Source organism: Felis catus, chromosome D1 (assembly GCF_018350175.1).
Source record: "Felis catus isolate Fca126 chromosome D1, F.catus_Fca126_mat1.0, whole genome shotgun sequence".
Lineage (NCBI taxonomy): Eukaryota > Metazoa > Chordata > Mammalia > Carnivora > Felidae > Felis > Felis catus.
In genome coordinates this window covers 44,624,876-44,638,304 of record NC_058377.1, presented here as the reverse complement: position 1 = coordinate 44,638,304, position 13,429 = coordinate 44,624,876, and the positions used below count along the sequence as shown (strand labels likewise).

Genomic DNA, 13,429 nt, shown 5'->3' with positions numbered 1-13,429 from the left:
AGGACTGCCGCCCTCTTCTGACCTTCTTCCCCTCCCTCCCGTGCACTGCTTGCCTGCTGTGAAAATGGCTGTGAACAGGTTCCGTTTTGAACTGGCCCTGGGGAAACAGGTCAGGAGCTGTGTGTACAAGGGTGAGGGATCAGAGCCGCCGGGCAACCGGGAACGAATTCTTTTAAACATTTATATGTGAAACAAATGCGGTGGAAACAAGTTTCCCGAAGAACAGACAAGATGACGGAAGTGGAGCCGGGGAAGAAGTGGAACTCGGGCAAGTTCACCTACCTTGGTGTGGAGCTCGACACCGCCTACCCCGGCTGAGGCTGCCGTGGCGCTTGGGGACCCGACAGAGCCGGAGGGGGAAGCAGACGCCCTGCTACAGCGCCTGCGCAGAGCACGCAGCGAGGCGCCGCCCTGGGAGGCGGCCAGGTGGGAAAATGCACCTGCGGGCCTATCTGGACTTCCAGCCCCACGTAGTGGGCTTCTGCAACAGCCCGGCCTTCAACCAGGTGGAAGACCAGGCTGAGATGATTGAATACTACCTGAGGCTTAAAAGCATGGTTGGCCCAATGTCTGAGCCACCCACCGCAGTAGCTTTATAGCCTGCTTGCCAATAAAGGTACAGCCTTCTCTTAAAAGGAAGGAAGGAGAGGGGCACCTAGGTGGCTCAGTCCCTTAAGCACAGGACTCTTCCTTAGGCTGGGGTCATGATCTAATGATTGGTGCTTTTGAGCCCCCTGTCAGTCAGAGTGGAGCCTGCTTGGGATTCTCTGTCTCCCTCCCTCTCTGCCCCTCCCCTGCTCCCTCTCTCTCTCTCTCAAAAATAAAGTTTATTTAAAAAAAAATAAAAGGAAGGAAGGAAAGAAGGAAGGAGAAAGCAAGCCTCTAGAAGGGTATTGGGTAACATGGATTTAAATATTTAATTCCTTTTTAGTTATTTACAATAACCAAGATTTGGAAACAACCTAAATGTCCATCAACAGATGAATGGATAAGAAAATGTTATATATAAATACAATGGAATGTTATTCAGCATAAAAAAGAAGGAAATGCTGTTTTTTATAACAAACTTGGTGAACCTTGAGGACTTCATGCTATTGAAATAACCTAGTCACAAAAGGACAAATACTGTAAGATTCCACTAATATGATGTATCTCAAATAGTCAAATTCAGAGGGTAGATTGGTGGTTACCAGGGGAATGGGTTGGGAAAAGTAAAGAGTTGCTATTCATTGGGTATAGTTTTAGTAACACAAGAAGAAAAAGTTCTAGAGAGCTTTTTCCTGGTCGAGTTCAATATTGTGCCTATAGTTAACAATACTGTATTACACACTTAAAATTTTTTTGAAAGGGTAGATCTCATGATAAATGCTATTGCCACAATAAAAAAAGAGAGAAATTAAAATGGATACATATACTCTCTTAATGACATATAACCCCTTGCATAACTGAAAATCTTAGAAACATTGAACTAAAACAACTGTTCTGGTTTACAGAAGAAAAAAGAAGGTCTAGGGAAGGGGGATTATCTGCGTGGAGAAATCTCCAGAACTGAAGAAGGCTCTTTATCAAAGTCATACACAATGTAGTTTGTATTCTAAAGTCCTTCTTTTTTTTCCCTTCCCAGTTTTAAGTATCCCAATTCAAATGCCAAGTCTTTGCTACATTCCCTCCCATTCTTTTATGTTCTTATTAGGTGTTATTTATTTTTATTAGTTACTAACCAGAAGTGATTTACTAATTCACCTTTTCATTTAATCTAATTTGGTTGTAAATGCTTATATCAACTTCTTTCTTACATTTAGTTCTGATATTTGCTACAGTAAATGGTTGTGAGCTTGTGCATATGTGAGAGAGAGGGAGAGAGAGAGAGAGAGAGAGAGAAAGAGAACCATGGATGATTAGGATCCTTATGAATTCTGATTGGTTGAATTTATTTGTGTTCCAACTATTAGAGAAAGATGCATATGTGCTCAGGAATAAAAGTAGCAATAACCAATTTTGCACTAGCATAGGATCATATGTGTTTCATACTTTATATGATATTTTATTAAGTCTAAACATCTAACACTACTATCACTATATGGCTACTGCTACTGCAGCAACTAGCATTGCAGGAACATACTCTGTGCCAAACACTGTGCACTTCACTTCATGTACATTTTCTCATTTAATTCTCCCAAGAAGGCCTAGACAAATTAAGCTAATGGTGAACCTTCTTGAACACACCAGGTACTTTCTTGTGTCAATAGATGTGCTGTTCCTTGTGCCTAAAAGTTTTCTTCTCTTGTATGCATTGGGTCAGTCCTATTTAGCCTTCAAATTTTTCTTTGGAAACATCCTTGGGAAGTGTTTCAAGATGTGGATCTCATCCACACCTTTCCCTCCTACTTCCTCTTTGTCAGGCACACTTTACTGTTCTTTTTCTTTTCACAATCAAAAAAATTACTATGTTTATGTCTTCAACTTTCTCTACTAGTTTAGCAGATTTTACAGTGCTCATGAACAACCTGTGACATGAAATCACATGCCCAAAGTCACAAACTCATCACTACTTTTTTCTTTTTTTGTCTTTCCACATTACATTTAAGATTTTATTCCTTGTTTCAGATCTTATAGGTTAATGAATCTGCTAATAGATTTGTTTCTTTAAATTATTAAAATCTACTTTCTCTTTCTTAGATTTTATCTAGCACTTCAAGTATCACAATAGTAGTGAGTTAGAGTGAGCCTGATCTGGTTTTCCCAGAACAGTGCAGGTGCAAGTAGTTGTCCCAGGTAAAGCCACTGTGTTAATTAACATAATTAATGCTTACACTTTGATTCTCAGAAATGTTCTGTTTTAGGCAAAAATTTCATAGTCACTTTAGAAATTGTGCATAAATGGCATACATCTCTCATTCCTGACTTAGTGGGAATTCTAATGTTTTTCTATCAATATCATGTTTGCTATATGTTTCTAGCAGATTTCTTTTTAATCTTAAGAAACTTTCTAGTCTCTACTTTGTTTTATTTTGATCAGGAATTGGCATTGACTTATCAAGTGTTTTTATCATACTTGTTATATAGGTTATATTTTTTCTCTTAATATGTTAATCTAGTAAACTATGGTAATGGATTTTCTAATATTGAACAAAAATACGATAAACTATATTTATCATGGTGTATTACTAGTGTATCAAATTTCACAATTTGATGTATAGTTTATTTGGGATTTTAAAATCTATGTTTATGAGAATAGCCTATATAACTATTTCCCACCTTGTCTGATTTGTGTTCCAAAGTTATAAAAGCCTAATAAAATGAGTTATAGATATTTTCACGTTTTTCTATGTTCTATATTTATATTCCATAATCAAATACACCTGTAAAATATTTAGGTATATGCCTTTTAGAGTCATTTAACATTTCTTTCATGATCTTTTATCATTTTTAGTTTTTCTGCATTTTCTATTTATTTTTGTTTCAATTAGGTAATTTATGTTTTCCTAGCATAATATTCACCTATATTTTCAGATTTATTAGTATCAAGTTTTACCTAATGTTTCCTTATATGTACTCTCTATATGTGTAGCTCTGACTCCTTTCTTACTACTAATTGTGGTTTGTCTCTCTTTACTTGATTAAATTTGACACATGTTTGTCAAAGTATTGGTCTTTTCAAATTAGAAGACTTTGGTTTTAATGATCACTTTTAATTTTCTGTTATTTATTTGCATTCTTATATTAATTTTGACTTAATCAGTATTAATTATTTGTATTTTCTTTGTCTTATTGCTTATTTTTCAACATATTCAGTTGAATATTTAATTTACTCTCAGTCTGTTTTTTAATGTACACACTTAGTATAAAATATTTTCTTTGGAATACTCTTTAGTGGCTCTACGGATGTTAATATGCAGGGTTTTTACTAATGTTCATTTCTAAGTAGGGTGTAATTTCAGTTAAGATTTCCTCTTCATACTAAAAAAAAGATCTCAGAAAAGAGATCCCAAATGAACATATTTCTTCTGCATATCTTTTTCTTTAATTTCAAAATTTATTTTTTTAGTCAGTGAATGTAGACTATATGATTTTTGTTTTTTGGGATTTAAGATTTCCTTTGTGGTAAAATCCAAGATTAATGTTTATAAACATTTCATGGATGATGAAAAGAATGAAAAGAACAAACCTCTAAATAAGTTTGATTATTCATGGTATTTGTTACTTGATTCATCTAATTTTTATTTCATTTTTTTTCTTTTGGCTTCTTGATGTATTTGTGAGTTCAGTATATTAAAAAGGTTGTTATTGTGGAATTTTTGTGTGTGGATATTTCTATTAGTCTTTGCTTTATATGTTCTGAAACCATATTGCTAAGTACACGTAGGTTTAGGACTGTTCTGTATTCTGAGTAGGTTCTTACCAATTCAAAATATCCCTTTTGACCCTCTATATTAATTTCACTTTGAATTATTTCTTGTTGGACATTAATATTCCTACACCCACCTTTGTTTATTTAACATTTGTCTGTCTCAATGTTTTGCATATGCAAGAATTGTGTTAACTGAAGGTGCTATGTCATTCAGTAACACAATTACATTATTTTTCTTTAGGCCTCAGCTTTAATTTATTTGGGCTTTTGTTTGTTGGCCTAGCCATTGTTACTTGTATTTTTATTGTATCTTTCACTCCAACTTTGTCCATTTGTAATGGCTCTATCTCAGCCCCTTATTTCTTAGGAATTGAATTTGGGGCTTTTTGTTACTATGCAAAGAGCAAGAAAGCATTTCTACTGGCTTCTCTCTTACTGACCTAATTTTGCTGTTGATTTGTCCTAGATTATGAGGGTGGGCACTGGCCTCCCAGAATAAGAACTTTTCTCTCTGTATACATTTAGAGTTTTTAATATCTACTTGGAGTGTAGGGTGAGGTGAATATACTAGGGTTCATGATGTGATTTGAGCTCTTCAGAGACAAGTATGTGACAGTACCACAATACACAGGGAAGCAAAAGGTACAAATCATTATTTGAACATGTCAGAGTAGAAATGCATTAATATAGTATATGTAATAGATATGCCTATGTAACTTGGCTTTATTTAGGTAAATTGGAAAAAAAAAACTTGAAAAAATTTTCTAAAATGACTTCTGGATAACACTCTTATAGTCTTCTAATGCTCCTGGCAGAGTCCACTGGCTACTTCACATCTCCTAATGCTACTGTGTCATCTATTGCTTCATCCAAAGCTGTTGGAGACATCCAACATGTCTGGTGAAAACAAAAACAAAAAAGAAAGAAAAAAAAAAGGGAAAATAAAATCTTCAGCTTGATCCCTAAGAGTAAAGTTAATGTGCTGGAAGAACCCTGAGAAATCAGCAAATAGGAGGAAAGTTGAAAATAAAATTAAGACTTCCCATGGCTCAGTAAAATGTCTCTGAAGGTGACACTATCAATCCTGATTTTCTTCTCTAAAAGTCTTAGGAGATAATTATGGAAAGAGCAATTAGTTTTCAAGACTGAAAGAAGAAAGTGTGTACAAATTATAAATTTTATATCAGCATTTTCAAAATTCATTCTATGAAGCTGGACTCAGAGGAGACTTTTCATAAAAAATAAAATTCTAGAGTTAATATACATTAGCATATTTAAAGTTCTTAAGGAAAAGTATCCATTTAACTTAGAGCTATTAGGTTTTCCAAACCTTTAAAACTCTAAAATCTTTTATTTTATGAAACACCTATTACTATTTAGCAGTTCAGAAAGCCAATTTACTGCATTATGTCATTTTCATAGACATATCATATAATTTATTATTTAGCATTTTTCCTGTTATAGAAGCATGATAGTTATGCAAAGCTTTATTTTGTGACAACTGGTAAAGATACAAGTTATATATAAATGAGCCAAATGTGTCTGATATATATATGTGTGTGTATATATATATATATATATATATATTTATACCACATGACTAGCCTGTTTATATAAATGTTTACATGGGTCATAAACCTCAGAAACACTCATATGTCATGGCAAAAATAAATGCTCTTGGTTTGGAGTAAAAGTTAATTTAAACTATTCGTTTATGTGGAGGTTAAGTTTTTCTATAATAGTTTTTGTTTAGGACTCTAAGAATGGCCATATAAGCTGAGTCTCCAGGTTTTCTTCACAGAATTTATCTTCCAAAATACTTCTTAAAAATAATAAACAGGGTGAAATGTAGTAGCTGATTCTGAATTACAAACTACTTTGAGAAAAAAAAGTAAATACTATACTGTTTCTAAGGAGATAATTTCATTAATATAATCTATTTATCTACCTATGTATCTAGCTAACTACACTAAAAAGTAAATGATTGAGAATTGTTTTTAAAAACTGATCATTCATGTACAATATAACCAAAAAATTGGCCAGTGTTCAGCATAGATTATAACAGAAGAAAAGCATTCTTTCTGTGGTGTTTAAGATCAATTTGCTAAGTCATCCTAAATGGACAATTCCAAGGTTGCATGAGTTCAAACCTCAACAGGCTACCCGCCACCCCCACCGCCCCCCCCCCACCGTGATATATACTTTAAGTGGGACAAGAATTTTTTATAGTAATATTCCATATATTTAAGATGAATATTAACTGTATTATAAATTCTATATTGCCACTAATAATAACTATTATCTATTGAGCATTTGTCATGTACCAGAAATGCTGGATATGAAAGAAATCTCACAGATTATTGTAATTCATCTCTGCATTTAAAGAAAGAGGAACTGAGTTATTGAGAACTCAAGGTAATTTTTCCAAGTTATATGGGTCAGGGTAATGGATTTTTTAATTCACTGCCATTTCTATCACATCAGCTGGTTTTGACTGTCCTACCATGAGTCTATGGAGTCTTACAAGACTCATTTAATCTTTAGAAAATGATTTGCTGTATGTGGTCCAGATATCTTACCTCAGTCATCTCACCTTAGCCTTAAGTTTATATAAATATATGCCCATTTGTATTACTTCACAATAGAAGACACTGAAGCAGGAGAGTCTGACAAAGCACACAAAATGGTTTTCTTTTTTAAGATCAAACATATTTTGTATCAATTTCCATATGTATAAGAATATATGTATATACATATTATATGTGTATAAATAATACAATGTAGGGAAGCAGAGAGAAGCTATGTTTTAAAGTCTACATTGTTTTTCTCTTCCACACATCATGCTTTTAGGTTTTAGATAATTGTTCAAGGAGTGTAATAATGTTCAAGGAGTGTAAATTTGCTTAAGAATCCATCAAAGTAGAAAGTGATTTCACAAGTAATTTTTTTTTTCTGGTAAAATTATACAGATATGCCCATACATGCGCACACAAACATACACACAGAGACACATACACAGATGGACTCAAAAGGAAAAAATCTACACAGATGTGTGTTGTTTGTATATACATCCAGACATTCACAGATACATAAACACACATAATCTATATTATTTTTATGATGTAACCTCTACCAACACAGATAATTGTGGCACTATAATTCGTATTTGTATTTCCAGACACAAAAGCAAGGTATAATCCCTACATGCTTCATTGTTTTTTTAAAAAAATATTTGTCTTAAAAGGTGTTTGTAGATGTCTTTGAGGACAGCATCTTGGGTTGGTTTATGGTTGGTTTACATTTTTAATTTAATCTATTGTCCATAGGCTACTTTGTCAATCCCATAATTTGAATGTATATATCATTCAGAATTTAAGATTAATTAATAGTATGGCTCTTTGGGTCTTAGAAAACACTATTAAGACAACATTCTAAACATTTAAGGGGAAGAATCTTAAAGTCATACCATAGTTTCTTTTTTAATATTTTTCAAAAAGTAACTGACTTCACAAACACCAACTATAACATGATTTAGACAACTGAGAAACAGGCAAGTGTACTTTTGAAGGCTAAAATAAAACACATTTATACAAGTACAAAGCAAAACAATGCTGATAAAAATGTTAAACTTTATGAAAAAAAATCATTTGCAATTCACATCAAAATAATTTAACATTCTCTATTGTTTTAATAGTACAAGCTGCAACAACAGAAAAAGAACAGATACGCGCACACAATTTTAAAACCAAATCCGTTAAAGTGCAGAAAAAAGTAAGTACAAGCACTTGTAGCCCACACAAATCTTTTAGGATTGGCACCATCTCTCTAAAACATCTATATTCTATATAGATTTCTAATTACAACACCACCAGCAGCTGCCATTGAATTCTAGAAATACACACAATATACATAGTATATTTGTTCACATTGGGAAGATCAGTGAAATTCAGCCAACTATTTTATACATGCCTCACTCTTCAACAGATAGTAGAGAATCTCCCAGGCCTCAGACCCTCTTAAAAGTGAATTTCAATTTATCTTTATGTTTTTCACTGATCTGTATTTTTTTCACAGTATAAAATTGTAAATGGTAACTATAGAGATTCTGACAGCTTGAGGGTTATTAATAAGCTGTGGCTAAATGTGAACTCAGATAATACTTTTGAAGTCTCCAAAACATGTACATTTTGCTGGGAGACTAGCATAGGAAATGGGTTTTTTTGTTTTTGTTTTTTTTTGTTTTTTGTTTTTTCTTAAAAAGTGGTTAATTCCTGGTTTGGAAGTCACAGAACTGCAGCAGAGCCATTACACAATTCATTCACAGTCAGAAATAGCTCCTAGTCTTCCTGATCACTTGCTGGTAACAGCAGAAGTTTGGGAAAGACTTTTACTAACAAGGATTAGTACATTAGGGGATTTACTGTTTTTCTTTACTTCAGTCAAATCTCATATGGTTTTCCTTTGCGTACTCCCTTCTGCTCCCCACCCCTAACCCAGAGAGAAGCTTCTTCCCAATCCACATAGGGTCTTCTCAGGCTGCCCCTACTCCTCTCCCAGAACAGAAGAGTGAGTGGACTCCTTAGATGGTCCATATAACTCGATCAAAGTAGGTCTTCTTCTTTTCATCCTTGGACCAAACTGTCCTTTAGGGTCACTTTTCTGAATCTCAGCATTTCACTGTCTTTTCCCCTTCCTTTTAGTCATGCTGGTCCAACTGAGTGATCACTGGGCACCAGGAACAGACTGTTTTCAAGGAAATTCAATGAAAATAGGTACCCAAATGAATTGCGAAGTTCATATCCTAGCCCTAGAATGAATATTCAGTTTTCCTTGTAGATTTATTACTTGGAACCTGGTATTAGAATTGGCAAAGAGACAGAGTTAGCATCATTCCAAAATAAAAGATCCCAAAAGTGCATTACTAATATTATGCATTATAGAATGTATTGGATGAAGGGCAAAGGGCATAAAAACACAGAGAAAAGTACACCTTGTTCTCCTCTAATTGGATGAATATTTTTCTTATTACAGTTGATTATAATTTCATATGGCATTATCAGACAGCAATTTATTTGTATTACATTTTAATTTTTGATGAATTTTCTCATAAAGTGGTGTATTTTTTTAAAGAAATATGTTACTAAAAATTTAGAAGAGAAATTTGATCATGGAGAAAGTTTTTTAAAAATATTCTGTTGGTCAACACGGTGAAACTTACACTTGAGAATAAAATGGAAATCAACCTAAAGTCATGGGAAACGAATTTAAAACTTAGTTGAGTATATTTGGAAAGGTTTCAATGTTTAAGAAATCAAAATGGTAATCCTCAGGTGAATGCCACCCTTTTCATGAGGATTGAAGGGTGTTAATCAAAATATTTACATTTGTTTTTTAAGTAGAGGCAGAGTTCACGTTCAATGAAACTATAAAGCTTAGCTAAATTCACTCTGCTTCAAGAGTCTCATTATAATATGTGGGTTCAGGGTGCTCTGATGATATTTTCAAATGTGGTAAGGTAAGTTTGATTTTCAAGTTTATATTTTAGTAAACTAATATCAGCTTTTAACATTTTATACTGGGAGATTTGATTTTAAATTTAATATAAGAACAGATATAAGTAAAGGAAAATCAAGAAGTATATTTCCTATAAGTTTTAAAAGTGGGGCATGATAAATTACACCAATGGATATATTTCCATTTCTCAATTCCTTTTTTAAAGTAGATATGAAATAAAAAAAAATACATGCCAATATAAGGATACTGAGCTCAAGGAAAAAGGTTTCATTTATTTTTCTTTCTGCTAAAAATATACTTCTGCCTCACAGCAAATCTTTTTCATAAGGCTAGCTTTAGTATAAGGCTGGATCAACTGAACTTTAAATTTATAGGACACCTCCTCCTTTTATTACTATCTTTATTTTAAAATTTAAAATGAAACGAAACGAAACCAAACCAAACCAAAACAAAACAACACAAAAAACATTTGGCACCTGAGGACAACTGTAATGAGAAGAAGAAAGAGATGACTGTGGATGCAGGTCTTGAGCTATGAATTCTACCTATATGAGCCTATTAAAGCACATGTATTTCTAGTATATCTTTAAATCTCTTTTCTGCAGTATTTAAAAAGTGACAGTATGAAGTGCACAAAATCATATTAATAATTATTTTAAAAAGGAAATACTAATAATTGCTTTGCCTCTTTTTGGAATGGCTAAGAGACTGTGTGGTTTATATTCATTAAGGTTCCTCTGTTTTAATATTCTGTATTGCTTTGAAAAATCTACATTTGTCATAGTTCATAGCTGCCCTCTTTAAGCAGCCAAAAAAAGTTAAAATCACTGCTCACTGGCATAGCTAAATCTCTGCTAAGCCGACTTGACACAGTTTAAAATTTCCAGCGTATTAAGATTGTGTTAACTTTTTGAACAACAGTCCCTCTAATCATGTCGCTGTCTTCGCTGGGTCTATAGACCATTCTTCCAGTGGTGGGACTTGGAAAGAACAGAGGAGCTCTTTGTGCATCAGGTTCTCAAAAGAAAGGAATGGAGAAGCCCAAATGCATATTTTAATATTTTAGCTGGCAATGCTAATGGAACAGCATTCATAAGGAGGAGTGGCCACATTTCATGAAAGTGATAGCCAAGCTGGAGCTCAGGAATTATTATTATTATAAAGAGAATTTCCAGCTACACAACGGTACCCCAGTGAGGGAATTACAAAACAGTATTCCAGAAAATATTTTTTTGCTACTCCAGTATTGATTGGCAACATGGTGAAATAGTCAAGAAATCTTCCATTGGTTTTCTTGGTTAATGGAGGTGAATTGAAATAACTAGGTGGACTCCCGGATGCAGGCTTTTCAAAGAGGATTTCAAAACCAAATTGGAGAGGAAGGTCTCTGGTAAAAGCCTTATACACATCAGCACAGCACTCATTATCCAGTTGTGTGTTATGCATGGGACACACTCACAACAATGCCTCAGTAAATACTGGGCCCAAGTTACTGCTTTTCAAAGTCTTTAAAGGACAGAAAAAAAGAAAAAAAAACGGAAAAAAAAAACCCAAAAAACAAAAAAAGAGAGCGAAAGGTTGATGTTTTGGTCCCAGATTTTGAGTTTGTTAGAAAATGTACATTCATGTTTGGTGAATCAAAGAATCTTCTGGGAAAAGAATTAAAGTAAACAAACAAAACTTTGTACAGTTGCTTAATAACTATGCTTTTCCCCCTCCATTATGCTGTTACACACTCATTGCTTCCCTAGAGCAAAGCACTTGGTATGGAACTGGTTCAACAGACTCTTGTCAGCCCTCAAAAATATAAGCAGTGTTTCTTAAAAGCCCATGTTTTCTAAGGCCACTAGAAGAAAATCTGCCAAAGGATTTGTGGTCGGTGTCTTCGTCGGTTGATGTTAAATAGCACTATTAATCTCGTGTTTCCATTACGGGTGTACTTGGCATCTTCCACCTCGGGTCTTAACCAGGCGACTATGCTTGTCACTGTGTCTGCGTGAACACGGGAGGTCTTGGCTCCCTTGGCGGAACCCAGCGTGGTTTCCAATGACATTCACAACGACGAGGAGCTCTGAGTGTAATCTCTTATGATAAGTGTGTCATATTTGGGAGACGAAGGGATACAGAGGGCCGACTCCGACACTGGCGAGTTGGGGGTTGTACTCCCCGAGTCCACCGAGTCTCTGAAGGGGGACGGCGGGGTGAGAGCCACCAGCTCTTCCAGGTCCGGCTTGCCGGCTGCAGCTTCCGGCCCGGCCGTCGGCGTCTCCCGAGCAGCGCCCCCAGCCGGCGGGGCCGCCGCCGCGGGCTGCGCGCCGCCCGTGACCTCGATGGCGGGCAGCGGCTGGATTTCGGCGAACGTCGTCATGGTTGTGGGCAGCTGGATCTCTTTGGGGATCAGGTACGACGAGCAGAGCGGGGCGCCCACGCCGGGGCCGGGGGCCGTGGTGGACAGCATCATGGAGTTGAGCTCGCTGATGTTGGCGGTGAAGCGGGTCACCACACTGCTGATCTGCTCCATGAGCGAGCCCTGCGAGGAGCTGCTGCGCGCCGCGGGCTCCGAGTGCAGCGACGGCACGTCGTCGTCCGTGCGGCTGGCGGAGCCCGCGCGCTGGCTCAGCGTGCTGATGGGCGACGGCGAGCGCGGGCGCGCGGGCGCGGGGAAGTGCTCCTCCGCTTCCGCCACGTCGTACAGCCCCTTGGGGCCGGCGTCCGGGGGCTCCGGCCCGCCGGGGCCGCCGCCCGCGCCCCCCGCGCCGCCCGCGGCCCCCGCGCCACCGCCCGCGCCGCCTGCGCCCAGGCCGCGGCTCTCCGTGCTCTTGGGGAAGGGCTTGATGACGGCCGTTTGGTTGGGGTTCTCTTTCTTGTTGATGTGGATGGACAGCCGCTGCCACAGGTGCTGCCCCCGGCTGCTCTTCTCGTTCTGGGCCCACGTGACGGATTTGCCATTGGAGCTGCGGAGAGAAGGGAGACTAGAGGTGACTCAGAGGTTCAGGGGGAGCGGGTCCCCAGCCCTGGGTTATGGATTGGGAAGGACGGCGTCAAAGGACACCTCCAGAGATCGTGGAAGCGGCATTTGTTTCCTTGTTTTGAGTTAAAGGCCGCTTTATTGTATTGGCCTTGCCTTTATCCTTACCATGAAAGTGTATCAGAGGGGATAGTAGTAAGTAAGGGTCGAGGAGTATTTATGGAGATTCTGCAGTAGTTCTGAGCAGCAGCTGGTTATGTTGCAAACCTAGAAGCCAGGGCCTGGATTATTATGGTGCCATTGAACACCTGGTACAGGGCAAGGGCTTCCTGCAGTTGGCAGCCTCTGAAAGGAAAACTTGGAACTAGAACAACTAACCAACCCAAACACAAGAGGGCAGGGAAAGCGTTGGGGTCAAGGGTTACCAGGCAATAGACAGTGGTTCCAGTTCAGTTTTTATTCTGCGAGCCAATGATTGGTGTATTTGGCTAGGGATTTCTGTTTGAATTCCTGACCTTGAACATGGTTTTAGTTAGTCTGCCTTATCTGCTGGAAAATAGAAATTCAAGGAACACATATACAAAGTTCTAATCAAT

At 37.0% G+C, this 13,429-nt stretch overlaps 2 protein-coding genes across 6 annotated transcripts in view; both read right to left on the bottom strand.

Annotated features, from left to right (window-relative positions):
• LOC123380452 (tigger transposable element-derived protein 1-like) overlaps nt 1-610 on the bottom strand; it is a 177,754-nt gene extending 177,144 nt beyond the window's left edge. For both annotated transcript variants that reach the window (XR_006586220.1, XR_006586219.1), the window contains exon 1: nt 283-610. The gene's annotated coding sequence lies outside the window, so the exon portion shown is untranslated. The remainder of the gene's footprint in view (nt 1-282) is intronic.
• Nucleotides 611-7,805: 7,195 nt separating this feature from the next.
• Nucleotides 7,806-13,429, bottom strand: part of GRM5 (glutamate metabotropic receptor 5) — a 524,773-nt gene continuing 519,149 nt past the window's right edge. For all 4 annotated transcript variants that reach the window (XM_023239349.2, XM_023239348.2, XM_023239351.2 and 1 more), the window contains one exon: nt 7,806-12,819. In XM_023239349.2, the coding sequence (XP_023095117.1) occupies nt 11,919-12,819 (901 nt within the window). In that variant the 3' untranslated portion in view covers nt 7,806-11,918. The remainder of the gene's footprint in view (nt 12,820-13,429) is intronic.